Source organism: Manacus candei, unplaced genomic scaffold, assembly GCF_025592945.1.
Source record: "Manacus candei isolate 608988 ecotype Guabito, Panama unplaced genomic scaffold, ASM2559294v1 h1tg000034l, whole genome shotgun sequence".
NCBI classification, from domain to species: Eukaryota; Metazoa; Chordata; class Aves; order Passeriformes; family Pipridae; genus Manacus; species Manacus candei.
In genome coordinates, this window is record NW_026138082.1 from 13260991 (window position 1) to 13279034 (window position 18044).

An 18044-nucleotide genomic window follows, 5' to 3' on the forward strand; every position below is an offset into this window, starting at 1 on the left:
GAAGCCAGTTCTGAGGTCTAAGAGGAGAGCTGTAGGCAGCAGGTTCATTTGTATAAGTGTTTATTTCTTAAGGTGCTTGCAACCAGCATTCTAGCAGTCTGGCTGCTGTTGGCCAACCCCAACAGTGGGAAAAATTCAAGAATTTTAACGTAACAAAAGCTGTCACTCACCTAAGGACCGTATCCCTTTTCCAGTATTGTTTACTGCATTTTTAAAGTTGCAGCAATGAGACAATAGTAACTTTAATGTTCAAAAGATCAGGTAAGCACTGTGGTTTAGTAGACATACCAGCAAAACACCTTATTTTTTCTTATAGCCCTTGATTTATTTGTAAGTGCATACTTCTATGTACTTCTGGAAGCACATAAAATGTGGGGGGTTATCAGAAGCAGACAAAACTAGGATAAAAAATGTCCAGAGCTATCTACTTGAGTTGAAGTATCTGTTGAAGGCAGAATCCATACTGTTCCTTCGTGAACACTGATTTATTCACTGTCTCAAATACAGATCCACATGGACTTTCTAAGGTTTTAGTCCCCCCAGGATACATCATTGCCCACCAGCAATAAGTGACACTTCACTTATTCATGTTTCCATAAAAATAAACACCTCTTTCCGTTAAAAGTATTATCCTCATTCAACAGGAGTGAAAGCACCCTATAAAAAGAAAAAATGTATACTATAATATAAAAAAAGATAAAGAACTTTGTCCTCTACAAGTCAACCAGCACCTTTAGTCCAGCCTATAAACTACAAGCATTTGTACAAGCATCTTGGTAAAAACTTACAAGCTTTTTGTTCAATAAATGTACTTTAGAAGTTCTATTTGACTGCTTGTATAGTCTTACTCTTCAATTCTCTGCATGAGTTAACAACCATTTAGGATTTGACCAATAGCTTTCTCTACACCACCAACTCCTCTGAAGACTTATTTCAAAACATCGCTGTGAAGCTTATGAGGAAATAGCATAAGATGTCACAACAGTTTAGTCATTTAGATTATATGGTCCTTTGAAATAGCCTAGTTCAAAGTATTAAAGAGTAAGATTTAAATGACTGAAAACTAAGTAACAAGAACTAGCCACTAATAAAATTCAGTTTACAGCTGCTCAAAAACAAACTAGCCCCCAACACAAGGTAATTTTGAAAATAAGTATCTGATGCAGAGTCAGTAATCTAACCAATGTATTACCAGAAAGATGTGACACCATCTGTTATATTGCATAAAAACCCCTGGGCTTTTAAGTCATTGAAAATTTTTTGACAGAATTAAAAGGTATTTATTATCATTAATCTTAATGTTCTATCATGGGTGAATAACAAATATTAAAAAGATTCTTCTGTTTTCACAGTGCATACTACTTCTACCAGTCCAATCAAATACTCTTGAATGTAAGGATGTGTAATGGTCTAAATAGAGCATCTCACTGCAGGTCGTGGGCTCTTTTTCCCCCCCTACATCTGTCCCTTTTAAGCCTTTTGGTTTACACCACTTCAGTTTAGACAGCACCACTAGCAAGCCGTTAAAAAATAATTCACCATTTCAGTAGTGTAATGAGTGCCTGTCAGATACAATGTATCTCCCAGTTGCACCTAAATTTCGTACTTTAACAGTGTACTACAGAAAAAAATCTGCTAGGGAAAAAAATTAACTCTAGCACACGTACAAGAAACGATGGCTGACTGACAGTTTCTCCATCATCAGAAGCCAAAGCTCTGTCAGTCACTGTAGACAGCACTAAAACACGGCTCAACTAGCAGCTAGTAGGGACCAGGTAAGAGGATCAGTTATATTACTGCTATAGTAGTAAACCACAAAGCTAAAGCTTGAGAGACAGAAAAATACAAGTATTTTGCTTTTAATAAAGCTGAAAAATGGTGAATAAAATGCATCCTAGAAAATCAATTCTTTAACACACCTCAATATAAAGGAACAAAAATTACAATTTTTACCCATTTTCTGTTTTCTACTCCTTTCACACTTTCTCTAAAACACACAAGTGTCATTGGCAATGTATGCAACTGAGTACTAAAATGAAGAATTCTCTTTGGAACAGCACAGAATATTTTTCAAATGTCTCTTTTCATGGTTGAAGTATTTTAAACTTTAGACCGAGGACAAAGAACAAAAATTTTAACCGGCTTAACTAACAGTCCTGATTAAAGCCCTCTTTCAACCAGACAACAAACAAGTTAATTTTTCATTTCTCCCAAACACAACTTGCAGTTTAAGTCTTGCTTCCTACCAACAATTGCTTTCTTAGTCCGTAACACAAAGGCAAATAGCTGTAGTTTCAAGCATGTCATATGTTGGAAGAAATGTGCACTTACCAAGTGAACATAAGGCACAAAATATCCAAAAAGGGCAACTGGGATCCCAAAAGCCCAGATTCGGTAACTGAGAACTTTGAAAACGGAGAAATTGCAAATCTTTTTTCCAGGGGGAAATTTGAACTTCCCCTTCTTTCCTCCCTCCTTGTCTTTGGTGTCGGCAACAAGGGGTTTATAAGTAAATCCAGCCAGGAACAGAATAAACATAAGGACGCACAGGACCCGCAAGGTGTTGAACAGGTTGACAGAATCGAGCAAAACTCTCAAGAGGAAGGGCAGTGACACTGTGAACAAGCTGCTGCCTGCAGTGACGATGCCATTCACTAGTCCCAGGCGCTTCTTGAAATAGTGCCCAAGAATGACCAAGGACGGCTGGTACGCAAAGGAGCAGCCACAGGCAAACAAGATTCCGTAGGTGAAATACAGAGGTTCAATGGTGCTGTACCAAAAGAAAAAAAAAAAATAAATAAAAAAATCATTAGTGTTTTGTAAGATAGTGGATGCTCATGTTCACCCACTATATACATGACAGTTTTTCAATCAACAAACAGAATTACAGAAGTGAGTTGAGTTTGCATATAGTTATAGTTGAAATGCTCTGTGTCAGCTTAATTCAATGATTATTCTATTTTATTCTGCTGAAAATTTGACAGAATTCACTGAACAAGTAAAAAAGAAAAATTATATTCAATTATAATTACAACAAATATTGTGGCTAAAAAGTTTTAAAAATCATTGTTGGGGCAAATTAGCCAAATATAAATTAAACCATAGCTGGGTTTTTGTTTTCCAGAGAAAGGCATACTGTTTCAATTTAGACATTTCTTCACTGTGCTAGCAGTCATGAACCCAGAAAAGTCAAATATTCAAACAATTTCTTATTAAAATACAGTATCAAAGTAGTAAACATCATTATTAATGAAAAACAAAACATTTAAATACTGACAAGTTTTGGTAATATAACACATTATTAGCAAATGATAAATTCTTTTAGGTATTAAATTTTTTAGACAACGAATTCCCTCTAGATTAATTATTTTAAATTCAGTGTTGCAATCCATATATTGAATATGCTAAGAAAGAAATTGAAAAATGTTAATCACGAAATATTTCAACTCATAGTAAGGTGGATCTTCATCATAAGGTTCTCCACCATTACCATCTACTATACAACTGAAATGAAGCAGAGCTGTTTTAAGTGATCACAGGCAATTATGTGCCATTAAAAGGTATTTGTGCAAGAAATGTTAAAGGTATGAAGCAACAGTATCAGTATAACTAATTAAATTAGTTTTGTAGTATTAATAAAGTCAAAGGAAACATTTATTTACATTTAGATGATGGAGGAGAAATTTTTATACAAGATTTCTAAGGCAGCACATGATGGTTTATATAATTATTTTTAATATTATGTTTTCAATGAACTATCATTTCTTTTTTTATCAGCTAACACCCACTTTTAAATTGGTTCTAACAAACCGTTATAAAAACTTTAATCTGTTAGACCATATATTAATTTTTTCAGGGGAGTATGAATGCTTTATGTAGTGCTTTCCACCACAGGAAAGCACTTCTACAGCACCCCTCTATGGAAAAATACACTCCACAAGCTTCCCATACATTTGAAGAAATTCTTAGAAAATAGTATTTGACTAATAAAGGTCTGACACCAGCAACTCTGGTTTAGCGTATTACAGAGAAAAATATTTGTATAATATAATATTGTCACTTTCTATATTAAACTATCAATTTCTGAAACTGCCTATACACAGCATAAGCCAGCGGAAACAACATATGGAAGAAAGACTTATTTTTTACCGTTATCAACCAAAAATAACCAGGAAGAATAAAAACAGACATTATAAAATGAGAGGAGGAATATAATACAGTAAGGGCAAAGAACTTGTGCTTCAATCTGTAGATTCATTCTGCAGCACAACATACATATTAAAATATTGTCCTCCTTTATAAACACTCTTACATCTCAACTTCCTGAGAGATAAAATTTATATTAAGAAATTAGAAAAAGCAGTAAATCATATTTCCATTTATCTACTTTACAATATTTTACTTTTAGAACACAGACTTCCATATCTGAACTATACTCCTTCAATTAACTGATAACATCATAGTCATAAATCATTTTAGTCTAAGTAACATAATGAAACACCAAGTATGCACAGTGACCTGGCATGTACTCTTAGAAGAATTCACTCTCAAAAGGCTCTTCAAAACTAAATTCAATTAAGCTAAAATATTTTTAAAGCCTTTACAAAACAAATTCCTCTCACATGCCTCTTCTTTGCCTTTGTTCCACTGGATATCAGACAACACTTAACATACTACTAGGAAGCAAGGAAGAAGAAAGACTTTTCCAAGATGAATCTTTTACTTTTTACCTCACCTTTAGTAAGCAGCTTCTTAAAACATATCAGGAAGTGGGGGGTTTGTTTGTTTGCTTTAATAAAATGAATTAAGCAAAATATTTGCACTTCAATTAACCAAAAAATAAAATAAAAACTGGAAACTAGCTCAAGTAACAAGAAAAGAAACTGTATTTTTCCTACAAATACAGGTTAATCCAAGAACAAATATAAACATTAGTCTCAGTACCTAAGACAGAAATATTTGCCTTCTCTTCCTGTCAATTTGTGGACATGTTTTCACATTAGGGGATATATGTCCAAGCTAGATGTAATAATAGATCAGGCACAGTGCCACATAGCATGGACAGTCATCCATCCACATCACAGCCAGCTCACATCTATCTGGCTCAGAGGACAAGCACAGAAGAGACATTTTCACGAGCTTATCTGTACAAATATATTTTCATCTATGTAGGAAATTCTTCCAAATGTAGTTCTTGATTGTTCCTCTACTTATTCTGACAAGGGTGGGGGGAAAAAACAGCAGTCTGAGAACTAGAGATAACTGGCTTATTTTCCTGCTGCTTCTTAGCCTATCTTCACTAACCAATTTCTGTTGATAACTAGAATAAGTAAACTTCCTGTTTCCTCATCTTCTACTAGGCATGTCCAACAAATCTGTCGCTCTTGAATTTCTTAGGATTTATTCTACGGAAGTTATAGAAGCATACAAAAATTTTAAACTGGAGAAAAAAACCCACTCAAAGGTTTTTTTCAGTAACATAAAAAAACCAGAGATTTTTCTTAAGAAAGAAAATAAGGCCTAAGTATATATCATTACACTAAGGTTTTTTGCTATCTCCATGTTTGGCAATTGAATCACTAAAAACAGATGAAAACAACAAATTTTATTAGAACATGAACACTTTCCTGGAGGCCCTATTGTGTATTTATCAACATTAAAACTGTTTTAAAAGCAAATTGAGGGGACAGGGCAGGGAGGGAAGACAGCAACAATGCTTATGTACCTGCTGAAACACAACATACATTAAGCAAACATATAACAAGTTTATTCAGGACAATGCTATTATCTTACAGCAATAGTCTTATTGGTGATACATTTATACATAGCAGCTCCTGTTAAATAGCAAGTGCTGTTACAACACTCTATTGTATTTTTTAAATTACTTTTGAAGTTGAACATTCACAAGTCACAGTTTGAAAGACAAAACAAAAAACAAAACAAGTTTTCTACTTTAACAGATAATATAAAGTAGCACTTTATGTTTACTCCTTCATATTCTGTTGCTAGAATCAGCATTACCTCTACCCTGTAAAACTGATAAAATACTTTGAAAGTTAAGAATTTAATTTTTTTACCTTACAAAAGAACTTGCAAGGAGTCCAGTAAGTCCTGCTGCAGCTCCAACAACAGCAACTTTTCGACAACCAAATAGGTCTGTGAATATGCTGACTATTGGAGAACAGAAGAAGACCATCCCCATAGAAAGAGAGTTCACCCATGCTGCAAAATTAAAAAAGAAACAAAAAAACAAAAAAAAATTTTAGAAGACCAAGAGATTTCAGCTTTCAACTAGTATTTATTTTCATCTGAGATTTTGTGTTGCTCAACTAAAGCAGGGTACCAACTAGGTAACTATTTTAAAAACATTTAAATGCATTTTTAAATATATTTACTTAACATGGTAAAAAAAAGCCTAACAATTTACATAATCAACTAATTTAGATTTTATCAGCTCAAAGAATGCATTTAACTTTTTTGTAGCTATTACTTCTAACTTTTTTTTTAATACACAGAAACATTCCTCTAGTAAATAACCTAATATTCAGTCTGATGACTAAGTCATTAAAAATACCTTTGAGGCTTCATATCCATTCTGACTTCAATTCACTTGACTTAATTTTAGACTTTATTGACTTTAAATAGGTAGGTTTGCTGAAAAAAATAATTTTTAAATTAATTACTCGTTCTAGATCATATTGAACATCAATAACGAGTAAACAACAACAGACTTTTATACTGTAATATACACATTAGGAATTTGATTTTACTTTATACTAAAGAAACCAGTGTAGTAAAACCATTTCCATATATGAAGGAACAACGTCACCACATCTGATACTTCTCCAGCTTTACAGACCTCATTAAAACTGTACTTGGTTATAAATGAGTCTTTAAATCATTAAGATTCAATTCAGATGAGTCCACTATAGTTTCAGCTACCAGTGCTTTTTACTTCAAATAGCTTAGGTAGAATGTCTTCAAATAGCTTAGGTAGAACATAATTTGTTTAATTTTCAATTAAAAGTCAGTTTTCTGCTTTACTTCATATAGGTGTTCAGGACCACATAACTTCCCACTTATAATCTAACAATCTTTGAAACAGGCATTACTGACCTTACACTTAATAGTTCTCCCAGGACATAAAGGTCAATCAGACTGCCATAGCGCAATAGTTACAACCAATATATCTGGCATATGTGTTACCATGTATTGCAAATATCCCCATCTATTTCGGGGAAAAAATGGTCTGAACAAAAAGTAGAAAAATCTGCTGATGCAAGATACATTGGGGGAAAAAAAAACACTTTAGCTTCTTTTTTAATGGTACAGAAAACATAAGACCTCTTTCAACCTGGAATTGATATAAATCTGTGTAACTGGGATTTTTTTTACAATATCTTTCCTAAAGACACAGTTGGATAAACAATTGTGATTCAATTATAAGGGCAAATAAAACTATCTGGAAAAACATATATAACCCCAAGACCTGATGAAGAATATCTGCAAGTATATCTACCAATACCAAGGCTTAGAAGATGTGTTGTTAAAGTGCCAGTGAGCTGGACACATTGATGAAGACCCCACTGTGCAAGGCACTAAAGACAGAAAAACAAACCAGTAAACAAAAAAATTGTTTCTTCCAAGAATTTACAATGTAAATGAAAGACAAGAGAACAGATGTCTAGAGAAAACAAGAAATTAGTACAAGAAACAAAACCTTTATTTTAGGGCAAACAGTGATCTCAGTGAACCATGACATAACTGTTTGGGGTGGGAGGGTGGTGTTATGGGGCATGTTTCTTGAGCATGTGATAAATGTGTTTTAAGGCACAGTCTGAAGAGTGAGGTACTTTCATGGGCATTTTCTGTGTTTCCTGGGTAGGACTAACCCATATATAATACCCCTGTCAGCCTTGCCCTTCTGCATCAAACACTCAAGCAGTATGAAGGGAGAGCACAAAGGACTCAGAGGAACAAGGCCTGTGACAGCGACTGAAAGGCAAAGACTGAATTTATGAAAGGTCTGTACTTTCTCTTCCTCTGCCATTAAGGAAGGCTCGAATGCACCTTGGGTGAGACGACTTGAAGATCTGCCCCATTTTACAGCCTATGTGGTTACTGATGGTACAAGACATTATACCAACTACAATTTGTAAGCAGGAGTCAGAAAGAACAGATGCTCTCATATAGCCTGGAGACCAGCCAGTTACAAAGCTTCCAAGTAGTCCAACTTCTACAAGACTCCTCTTTACTTATCTTTCCCAGAGTGAGCCTGCAGTTTTATTGTACAAAAGGGAACTGCAAACACTAGGAATGTCCATGTCTTCTTGTCATCCTCACAAATAAATGGTAGCTACACCACCATGAACAGTCCTCAGCATCTCTGCTTGATTAGCAGGGCAGCACTAAGAAACAAAGTACATGGGGTACCCAGATACCTGGGGGTATCTGCAAGGCCAAGAGAAAAGGCAGTTAAATCTTGAGAAGTGGGCATCACAAGACTCACTGTCAACAGTAGTTTCATGTGGTATGAAGGTACCATGAAATGGCTGAACCTCCTGTCACACTCCCTGCCTAGGTACAAGAAGACACAAAGGCAACTGGCACTAGACAAGCCCACCACAGATTACTTTCTTTTGAGAATCCCATTGCACATGGACAGGTACATGCACTCTATTCATGAACACAGGCAAAGAAAGTGGGCATCTGTTACTTGCATGAAATAACAGACTAAATTACCTCAGAGCTACAGGTTGTGATTTAATTAGCATTCTCCTTACTGAAATCAAGTTTACCATGTTTTTAATGGTTTACACAGCTAATAAAATAATTGGAATATAAAAGCTTGAAGTGAAGCCATTCAGCACAAGTTACACTGAGTTAACAACGTGCTGATTTTGCTCTTCATGCTTCCAGGTACTAATGAAAGAAGTATGCCTTTGTTATCCCTTGACTCTCTCTTTTTTTTTGTTACAAGAATGACAGGGCAAAGCATAAAAGAGAAGAAAGGTTTCCACTGGTTTTCAACACAACAGACAGTTAACAGGAAGAACAATGGCCCTATCTGAAGCATTTCAGAACAGACTGGTTATGTGCAAAGAAGTCCCACTAAAGAAATAGAAGCCCATACTATACCACTTATCTACCTAATGAAAACTGGAGTCATTAAATTACAATGTCAAGCTAACGCAAGGCTCTTGTGGTCTACAGAAACATAACAGATATTGTTGGCATGTCTTGTATGAACAGCTTTATTATTTATTGGATAAAATGTTCCTGAAGTTAAACTTCACATGTATCCATAGTTCAAGAAAATGTACCGTATTCATCCTTTATGAAGAAACCTAGCATCAAAAATAATTAAGATATAAACAAAACAGCACATGCATAAATCTTTAATTTCCTTAAGGCAAGTAACTCTTGCTGCAATATTCTCATCCTATGAAGAAATTGATGGCTATCAAGTATATTCAATAGATCAAGTAACTTTCAATTTTGCTTTGTTCAAGTAAGCTTTCCAGCATTCTTACACTTTCTATGCAGTATGAAAAATGTACAATGAGTTGTCTTCCACATTTTTATAAATAGAAATTACAACTGTCCCAAACAATACAAAAAAATTACAAATGCAGCTGGACAGACAGAGAGCTCTCTAGAGCAGCTATTACATAATAATCAAAGCATTTCTCCTCTAGGCTATTGGCTGCTTTCCTGGCCACAAGCTGGCTATATTCCAGAGCTGCTAACTCAGATACTAATACAGCTCTTAATTGCTACATATAACTGCATTCATATTCATACACAAAACATTTTGATTGCCATAGAAGAAAAGCTATTCCTACTTTAAGGACTTAAACATTCCTTGAGGCACTAGAAGCTAAGAATTAGTTCCTCAAATCGTGTAATTCTTTTCAGAATAAACAAATAGTTCAAGAATTTGAGAAATCCTGTTCTGGAGGAAACAAAAGCGGTTGTTGAAAGCTATTTCTGGAGCCAGTTCGCTCATCTCCAACTAATATTAATAATTTCTTGTCCATATAATTACATTTACATGACATTTATTTTTAAGAGCAAAATAACTGCAATACTGTGTAGATCGAAGACTGATTTAGCCCAGTATCCTATTTCTGATCACCACAAAGTACTTAGACAAAGAACACTGGCTATGTTCTCCCAACATCCAGCAATAAGCTTTAAGAACATTTAGTTCCATCAGTATTACTTTGGCTTCACTGCTTTTATTGTAATCAGTTACAGAACATGCTCAAGCACCAGCAACACATTAAACCCCCTTTGTTTTGAACTTACTCATAGTTTAATTCCCCTACCGTGAGAAATATGAATTAATCACCCCTGCTAAAAATTCCTCTTGAAACCTATGATTTTATATGCCTAAATCAGATCTGTTCATACTAATTTCTTCTCCAAAATTAAGCAACATTTTGATTCAGTCTGTCTCTTTATAGAAGATGTACTCTTCCCTCTTGCCTCTTTATATTGAGTCTGATTGAGTGTATCATACTTTTTCTGAGACAGGGTAGCCAGAACTGCATACAGCATTTAATACAGGACAAACAATGAATTTCTATGCTAAAATAATTTTTTTCCAGTCTCCATGTTGTAATTATCCTTTCTTTTTTCTTTTTATTTTTTTTTTTTTTTTGTTCAGAGTAAATACTTTTACTCTGTAAAAAATGGTTTTTTTAGAAAAACTATCCATGACCTTATTTCCTTCAAATAGCAATGATGTTTAAAGAGGTAGACATCTTTTTTTTTTGGCACTTATTTGGATTACATTTCTCCCCATGAGACACATACATAAACTGAATTTAATCTGCCATATTAATCACTCAGCAATAACAGAATAACTCAGCAAGTCTAGAGGTCAGCAATCAACACACTCATATGAGGACAGGCTATAGAGTTTGAATTTGTTCAGCACGCAGAAGACAAGCAGTTCAAAAGAAATCTAATCTGTGCCTCCAGGTATCTAACAGGTGATCATTAAAGAATATAAAGCCAGCTTCTTTTCAGTGATGCACAGTGACAGGACAAAAAAATCCCAACTGAAACTGCAATAAAGAACACTCCAGTTAGATGTTATGAAAATTTTCCACAATGAAAGTGGTCAAACATCAGAAGGTCTGATTCAAGAAAGTTGCGGAAATTCCATCCTTGGATATATTCAAAAGTTGACTGGACAATACTTGAGGTGCTTGTTGTTGCACGAACCCCACTACTCACACCAAGGAGTCTGAAAGCAGAATTAAACTTTATTACAAAGGGCATCAGCTTAAATACAGTGTTTAAATCGTGTCACATGATCTCTCAACCAATGACATTAAAGTATTCCACTGAGCATGCATGAGAGTACCAAAGACTACAAGTACCATAATACTTTGCAACATTCTTCCTGCTACAAATACTGAACGATCTGATCTAACTGAGAAGCTCAATGTATTTTAGCTTGGCCTGACTTCGAGTGAGGGAGTCAGACCAGAACCAGAGAGTCTCCTCCAACTCAAGTAACTGCATATAATTTATGCAAGAACACTGTTCTAAACCCCTGCTTCTTGAAATTGGATTCTGAAGATCATGTTAAACATCAGCAGTTCTTCAGGAAAAAAAATTAAGTTGGCAATATTAACTTGTTCACGTAAGAAAAAAAAGAAATAAAACTAAGCCATGAAATTTAAAACCTTTAGAGTTTCCCCCCCCTTCAAAAATGGGAAGGAGTTGAAGATGTCCTTGAATTCTAAGTCAAAAATATCCTTATAAGTAATCTCTTGAAATCTATTATTAGCACCATAGATGTAAACTTCATTGCTTAGAATTACTGTATCTACCTCCTACTGACGGCAATTTTTTCATCAGTATCGTTTTATTCTTGTTGCCTGTGCCCAGAAGCACTGGTTTACCCTTTGCCTAAGGCACTCCAGACACATCCTCTTTTATCCATTATCTATTTTTCTTTCTCCAGGGCAAGCTAGTTTTCCAAAAGAGGGAATTGTTCAGCAGATGTTAGGTAACCAACAGATCAACAGAACCATTACATGCAACAAGTATTCCAATATCCTCCCATGTCCTTTGAGAGCCTCTGTAGGTCAGCCTCCTGGAAACTGCCATCCTATTTTTATAGCACCAAATACCTTGTGCTACATGCCTTGCTTACACATGCCTGTGAAAATTGTTTCAGAGCCTGCTCAGTAACTTCTCACAAATCACGAGGAATTTAGTTAGTTGCAGGTGCAAAAGGAAGAGCAACTGGTTTCCACACAGGCTGCTCCTATTACTGAGCAATCCACAGATCACAGATCAGTATGCCAGTAGAAAAGGAAAAAGTGGATGTTAAAATGCATGCACTGACACATTTAGAATTCCTACTGTCAAAAAAGTGCACTGCAAGTTCTATCCAAAAGAGCTCTGCTGATGCCATTAGAGAAACTATCTGTTTAAAGACTAAAAATAAATTTATGACATAATGCTGCCACAGGAAGTATTCTATACTCTGAACTCAGGTTACATGACTACAGCTTTCAGTTCGCTTACTTTCCAGTGTTTAGTTTGCAGATATCTGAGCTAGGCTATCAACACCCTCCCTTACCCCCCCACCCCCCCCACCCCAAAAAATCACCCTAATTTAAATGAAAATTCTAGAATATTTTGGGCAAAGATAATTTAGCGCAAAGAAATAGTCTCTCATTTGGACACCAAAGCTATCTTGAACAGGGTTTGGAAATCACAGTTATCTGTAAAGGATCTATTCAGATTTCCACAACACACTCAAGAGATCATGGTCAATACACAAAGATTTATAAACCAGGCAATAGTGGAAGTACCCAAACACAATACAAGATATTGGAGGTTTTTCCCTACTCTTTTTTCTTGTTTCCTGGGGAACAAACCTTTTACTGAATAACATTATTACTGAAAGGTACTACTAGTTATGATTGGAATCAGAAACCAAGAACTATATGTGACCCACTGGATCACAATAAAGAGACCTTCAAATAGATACCCTGTTTCCATATCACAAGCATGAAAGCATAACCTCCTGCTTTCAGCAAACATGAGGTCATTCTCAGGCAGTTTGAATGAGTTTATTCTGATTGAACTCACAGATTTTGCCAATAGCTGTAAGGTTTCCTGTGCTTATGCATAGCATCTCTTCAACATACGTGCCTTGTGACAGTCCAAAATGCTACTTCAGGTTTGTATAAGCCATGTTGAACTTGATGCAAGAAGGTGGAAAAAACCATAAACTTGCAAATATGTTGTAAAATCAGTAAAATAAGCTTATAGTAGGAGTAAGAAACAAAACCAAATGTTCTACCAAGCCGAAATATAGACCTATTTCTTTCAAGGCTTTATACATCGTTCTCTGAAGATGTGTGATAGGTGAAAAACCAAGGGCCAGAAGAGATCCACATATATCCTTAATACAGTGAGCCTCCCCAAACTTGCCATTTACAAAAATTGGACTACAGTAGTTTCACCCTCTGCCTTCAAAAGTAATGACAACACAAAATCAGAATTTCTACTGAAATCAAGTCCTTGTGGGCATAAGCAACAGAAAAGTAAAAACAATGTGTATTCATATACTGACAAAACATCCCATACCACTGCAACTAACTGATTACTTAACTAACATACAATTTACACTTGCTATAATAACACTAGCTTAGGCAGAGTTTTTGGGGCTTTTTATTTTTTCTCGTTGGTTCCCCCTTTAACAAAACACAGTTTTGTAACGGTGAACCCAAAGCAAATATCGTGGGAAGCTGACCATGACATTTTCTTCAAACTATAAGTCACAAAATAGAAACCTGAACAGTTAAAGAAAAAGATGTTCTTATAGGTAAACAATGTCTACTACTAGAAAGACTGCAGCTCTTTGTGTATTTTAAAAAGTTAGAAGAAAATAAACAAATGCTTGAGTTACTAAAAGCTAAAACAAAAGCTAAAAAATGCAGTATTAGAAAAAATATTGCTGCTAGAGATAAGTATTAAGCCTTCAGGAACCTTTAAAGGAAGGCTGAAGTAAATCATTAACAGAAAAACACGTGCATTCAGATTTCATAGCAAACTGAGCTTGACCTTTGACACTTAGTAAAGTCTGAAAATGCTGTGGCAGGAAGAATAAACAAGGAACAAATCGATAAGAAATGGCTGTAGCCACTTGTTTTTCCTTTTAGGAGTCATACAAGAATGTTTTCTGCTGACTATCTGAGATGGTTTTCAAAGCACAAGGTAATCATATTTTTAACTAATGGCCTAAAAGCTGAATTCCAGAGCTGATTTCCAGGCACATTTTTATCTTCCCTTTCCTCCCTCCAAATTAGCACTGGTTTGTTTATTCATTTTTTTTTTCAATTCCACACAGTTGAAGGCCAAAAATTATGTTCTGTTTTGATTTAGGATAGGTAATGTTCTGCATAAGAAAGTATAAGCTATTAATTTAAAATGTGACAGTCTGATTTACCAGAAAGGTTTAATCCTAACTGCTCTCACAACCAACAGTAACACACATTCCAAACATATCTGCAACCAAACATGTCTCATGTTTTAGAGCATAGATTAGACCTCAAGATCCAAATTCCTAAGTTCTTATCAGAACTATCAGTCTTCTTTCTTTACCCTCCCCTCACTTGCACTGGGGTAAGACCTGCATATCAAGGTTGCCTTTTAAATGAGACAGGCATACATTTCACTTCTACAGTATCACAAGTCCTTGGGAGACCACAAAGATGAAGACAGCTGTGATAAAGAAATCTTACTTCACCAGTACGTTTGGTACACTATCTAAAGTTCAGGAGCACAGATTTCCATCAAGCAACTCACAAGCTAACCCCAACTTTTAAAATGCAAACACCCTTCTGAATCCATCAGAACTGGCTAAAGGACTCCATCACATCTCCGTAACTTCATACACATCCTCAGGACAGATTGTAACAGCACATATTTCCTGATTATATCAACATATTTCTCTTATGCTCTATGGATCCCTACCAAAATAATGAAACTTAACTTGGGTTTTAAATCCATACCTTCAAGGTTCAAACTGTTACCTAAAAGATCTTCCTTATAAACCACCCTTTCCCATTCTCCACCCCAAAATAGTTATTAGTCAATAGCCATTTTAAGCAAGGGACAGACTAGTTACCATAAAGAAAACACTAACCAAACCCAAAATATTATTATACAGATCAAATAAAACATAAGGACAAGTGATTTTAGGGCAAATCATTTAGATGTTGTATCAGGTAAGTTTTTTTCAAGGTAAGATCTGGTTGTTTAACTTACATCTGCTTCAGAGGAGAAGCAGACACAAAAGTGTCTATTTTGAAACAAAACACTACAATCCAAAAAACAGACAAGCGTTCAGTGCCTGCATTTAGCAATATAAGTACAAGACTAAACTATACAGCAAATTTCTGTCCTTGCAATCATAACATTATTTTGTGCTATAAGTTATGTGGAAAGCTATATTTAACTTTAAAGATAAAGTGAGGTGACAATTAAGAAGTTCAGTATGGGTCTCTTTCATAAAGAAAGTTTTCCTGTTGCTCCAATATTTTCATATAATTTTATCAGCCTTATCACAAATACAATGCCAAGTGGACACAGAAGTCCAAAACTGCAATATTTTTAAGCAACACTAAGAATTAGATGTTGTTGTCCTAGGCTGAAGAAAAAAAAGGGGACTTTCATGAATCTCATTTTCTTTCACCCCTGTCACCCAATCTCTTCCCTTCAAATACCGAAAGCTTAGTCAAACAACAGGGGCATCTTAAGTTTTTGCACAGCAAAAAAAATTAATTAGTATTGTCCCTTTCAGAGGACTAATAGGGAGAGGAAATCATCTGCATGGAAAGTTCAGTAAGAGCAGATACAAGAAAAAGGATGTATGACAGGGTAAATCTTTATGTCAGCATATGCCCTTTATATCAGTTACACTCACATGTGACTCAGTTTGTGCACTAACCCTTGCAACAAAGTGAACCAGCCCCTGTAACTCTTGACCTTGTTCTTCTATCTCATCCCCATATAAAATAGTCAAGTCTGACAATGTAATTCACTGGGACAATAAACTATTTCTCATTAATTTAGTGCCCAGCTACTCAGGCAATTATCTGATTTCCAGCAATCCAAATGCTGAGGTTGCCATACATCTAGAAAACCTGAACAAATTGCTACTTTGCATACACAGGGTAATTTTATCTTAGATAATCAGCTGATAAACCCTCCTGCATGTGACTTAGTGCATATGTAATATATCACATACCCAACTGAGATAAATCAGTCTGACAGATGGAGGGTATGTGAAATACAGCCTATTGAGGTACTTAGCAAATTTGTAGTTCACATCTGTCCCATCCAGTCTAATATCTAGTTTGGGGAAAAACAAACAACAGAAAAACAACAGGTTATATATATTTTTTATTCCATTAATAACAACAGGTTTTGACTGGAATCTTGACATTGCAAATATGTACCACAGGTTGCAGTTACAATTTAGATATTTACAGTTAGTAAAGCACAAACCTTTTTTAAACAAAAAGCGTCCCGGTAAGCTGTTGAATCACAGATACACTCTCCCAAGATAAAATACACTGTCCAAAGCCCATTCATTCTCTGCAAGATCCTGGAGTCAAACAAATGGGCAGGAAAGTAGGAAAGTCTCTTTTGATCAATCTTTAATGTTTTTCCTTCCACAAGGAGGTGGAAGAGAAAGGAAAGGAGGCTTTGAATACTCAGTGTTGACAAAGACAGCATGGGTTGAGCACCTACCACAGAAGTACTTACCCTTATAATGCCAGCATGCCCTAGGGCTGTAAGTTATTTATGTTTCTAAACATGCCACTTTCCCCTAGTTAAAAACAAGCCACAAACCAAAAGTGGTTTCCCAGAAGAGTGGTTCCCAAACTTCTACTGCAGAAGTAGAAGCAGCCCACACTCCCAGCCTTGGTGATGCTTTCCTGGCATCTCAAATAATAATTTCTGGCTTAAGGAACAGACCCCCTCAAGAGCCACGGGTGGCATCCAGGCATGGCATCAGGGTGGTTGAACTAGATGATACTTAAGGTCCCTTCTGTCTCAAGCCTTTCTAAGCTTTTATGTTTAAAGTGGTTTTTGGGTTTGTTTTTTGGTGTTTTTTTTTTTTTAATTAGGAAACACTGAGTCAAACGTGAAAGCAAACATTTCCAAAAACTATTTTAAAGGAGCACCACGCTTAAGTTAATAATCTAGAGTTGAGAATTTCAATTTGTGGTGGATTGCCCTTGGCTGGACACCAGGTGCCTACCAAGCCATTCTCACTGCCCCTCCACAGCCAGACTGGGGAAAGAAAATATAACTAAAGGCTCATGGGTCAAGATCAAAGGACAGTGAGATCATTCACCAATTACTGTCATAAGCAAAACAAACTCAACTCAGGGAAATTAGTTTAATTTATTACCAATCAAATCAGAGTAATGAGAAATAAAAACCAAATCCTAAAACACACCTTCCACCTCTCCTTTATTCCTGGGCTCAACTTCAGTCCAAAATTTTCTAGCTCCTCCCTCCAGCAGCACAAGAGGACAGGGAATTGGGGCTGCAGTCAGTTCATCTGACACATTGTCTCTGCCAGTCTTTCCTTCCCAGCAGCAGGACTCCTCATGGTCTTCCCCTGCTCCAGCATGGGGTCCCTCTTACAGGAGACAGTCCTCCATGAACTACTCCAGTGGGGGTCCTTCCCATGGGCTGCAGTTCTTACCAACTGTTCCTATGTGGATCCCTTCCATGGGGTGCAGTCCTTCGCAAACAGATTCCTCCAGCATGGGTCCCCCCAGAGGATCACAGCAAACATGCTGCACTGTGGGTTCCTTCATAAAAACAATTTAGACTCCATTTTTTGTAGCCATTTTCACATAACTTTGTTATTTCACACTCAGCACCAAGTACTTCCATAGCAAAATGTAGCAACTTAATTTTAAAATACAAATAAATGGGCAAGTAATTGAGCTACTTGAGCATTGTTTTATAATTTTAAAATAACA

General features: G+C 35.8%; 1 protein-coding gene across 1 annotated transcript in view; it reads right to left on the reverse strand.

Annotated features, from left to right (window-relative positions):
• The window catches only part of SLC16A10 (solute carrier family 16 member 10), a 65495-nt gene that overhangs the window by 21925 nt on the left and 25526 nt on the right, over positions 1-18044 (reverse strand). The window contains exons 2-3 of the mRNA XM_051792205.1: positions 6078-6222; positions 2332-2770 (exon numbers count right to left, since the gene is read on the reverse strand). Coding sequence (XP_051648165.1) covers positions 2332-2770; positions 6078-6222 — 584 coding nt within the window. The remainder of the gene's footprint in view (positions 1-2331; positions 2771-6077; positions 6223-18044) is intronic.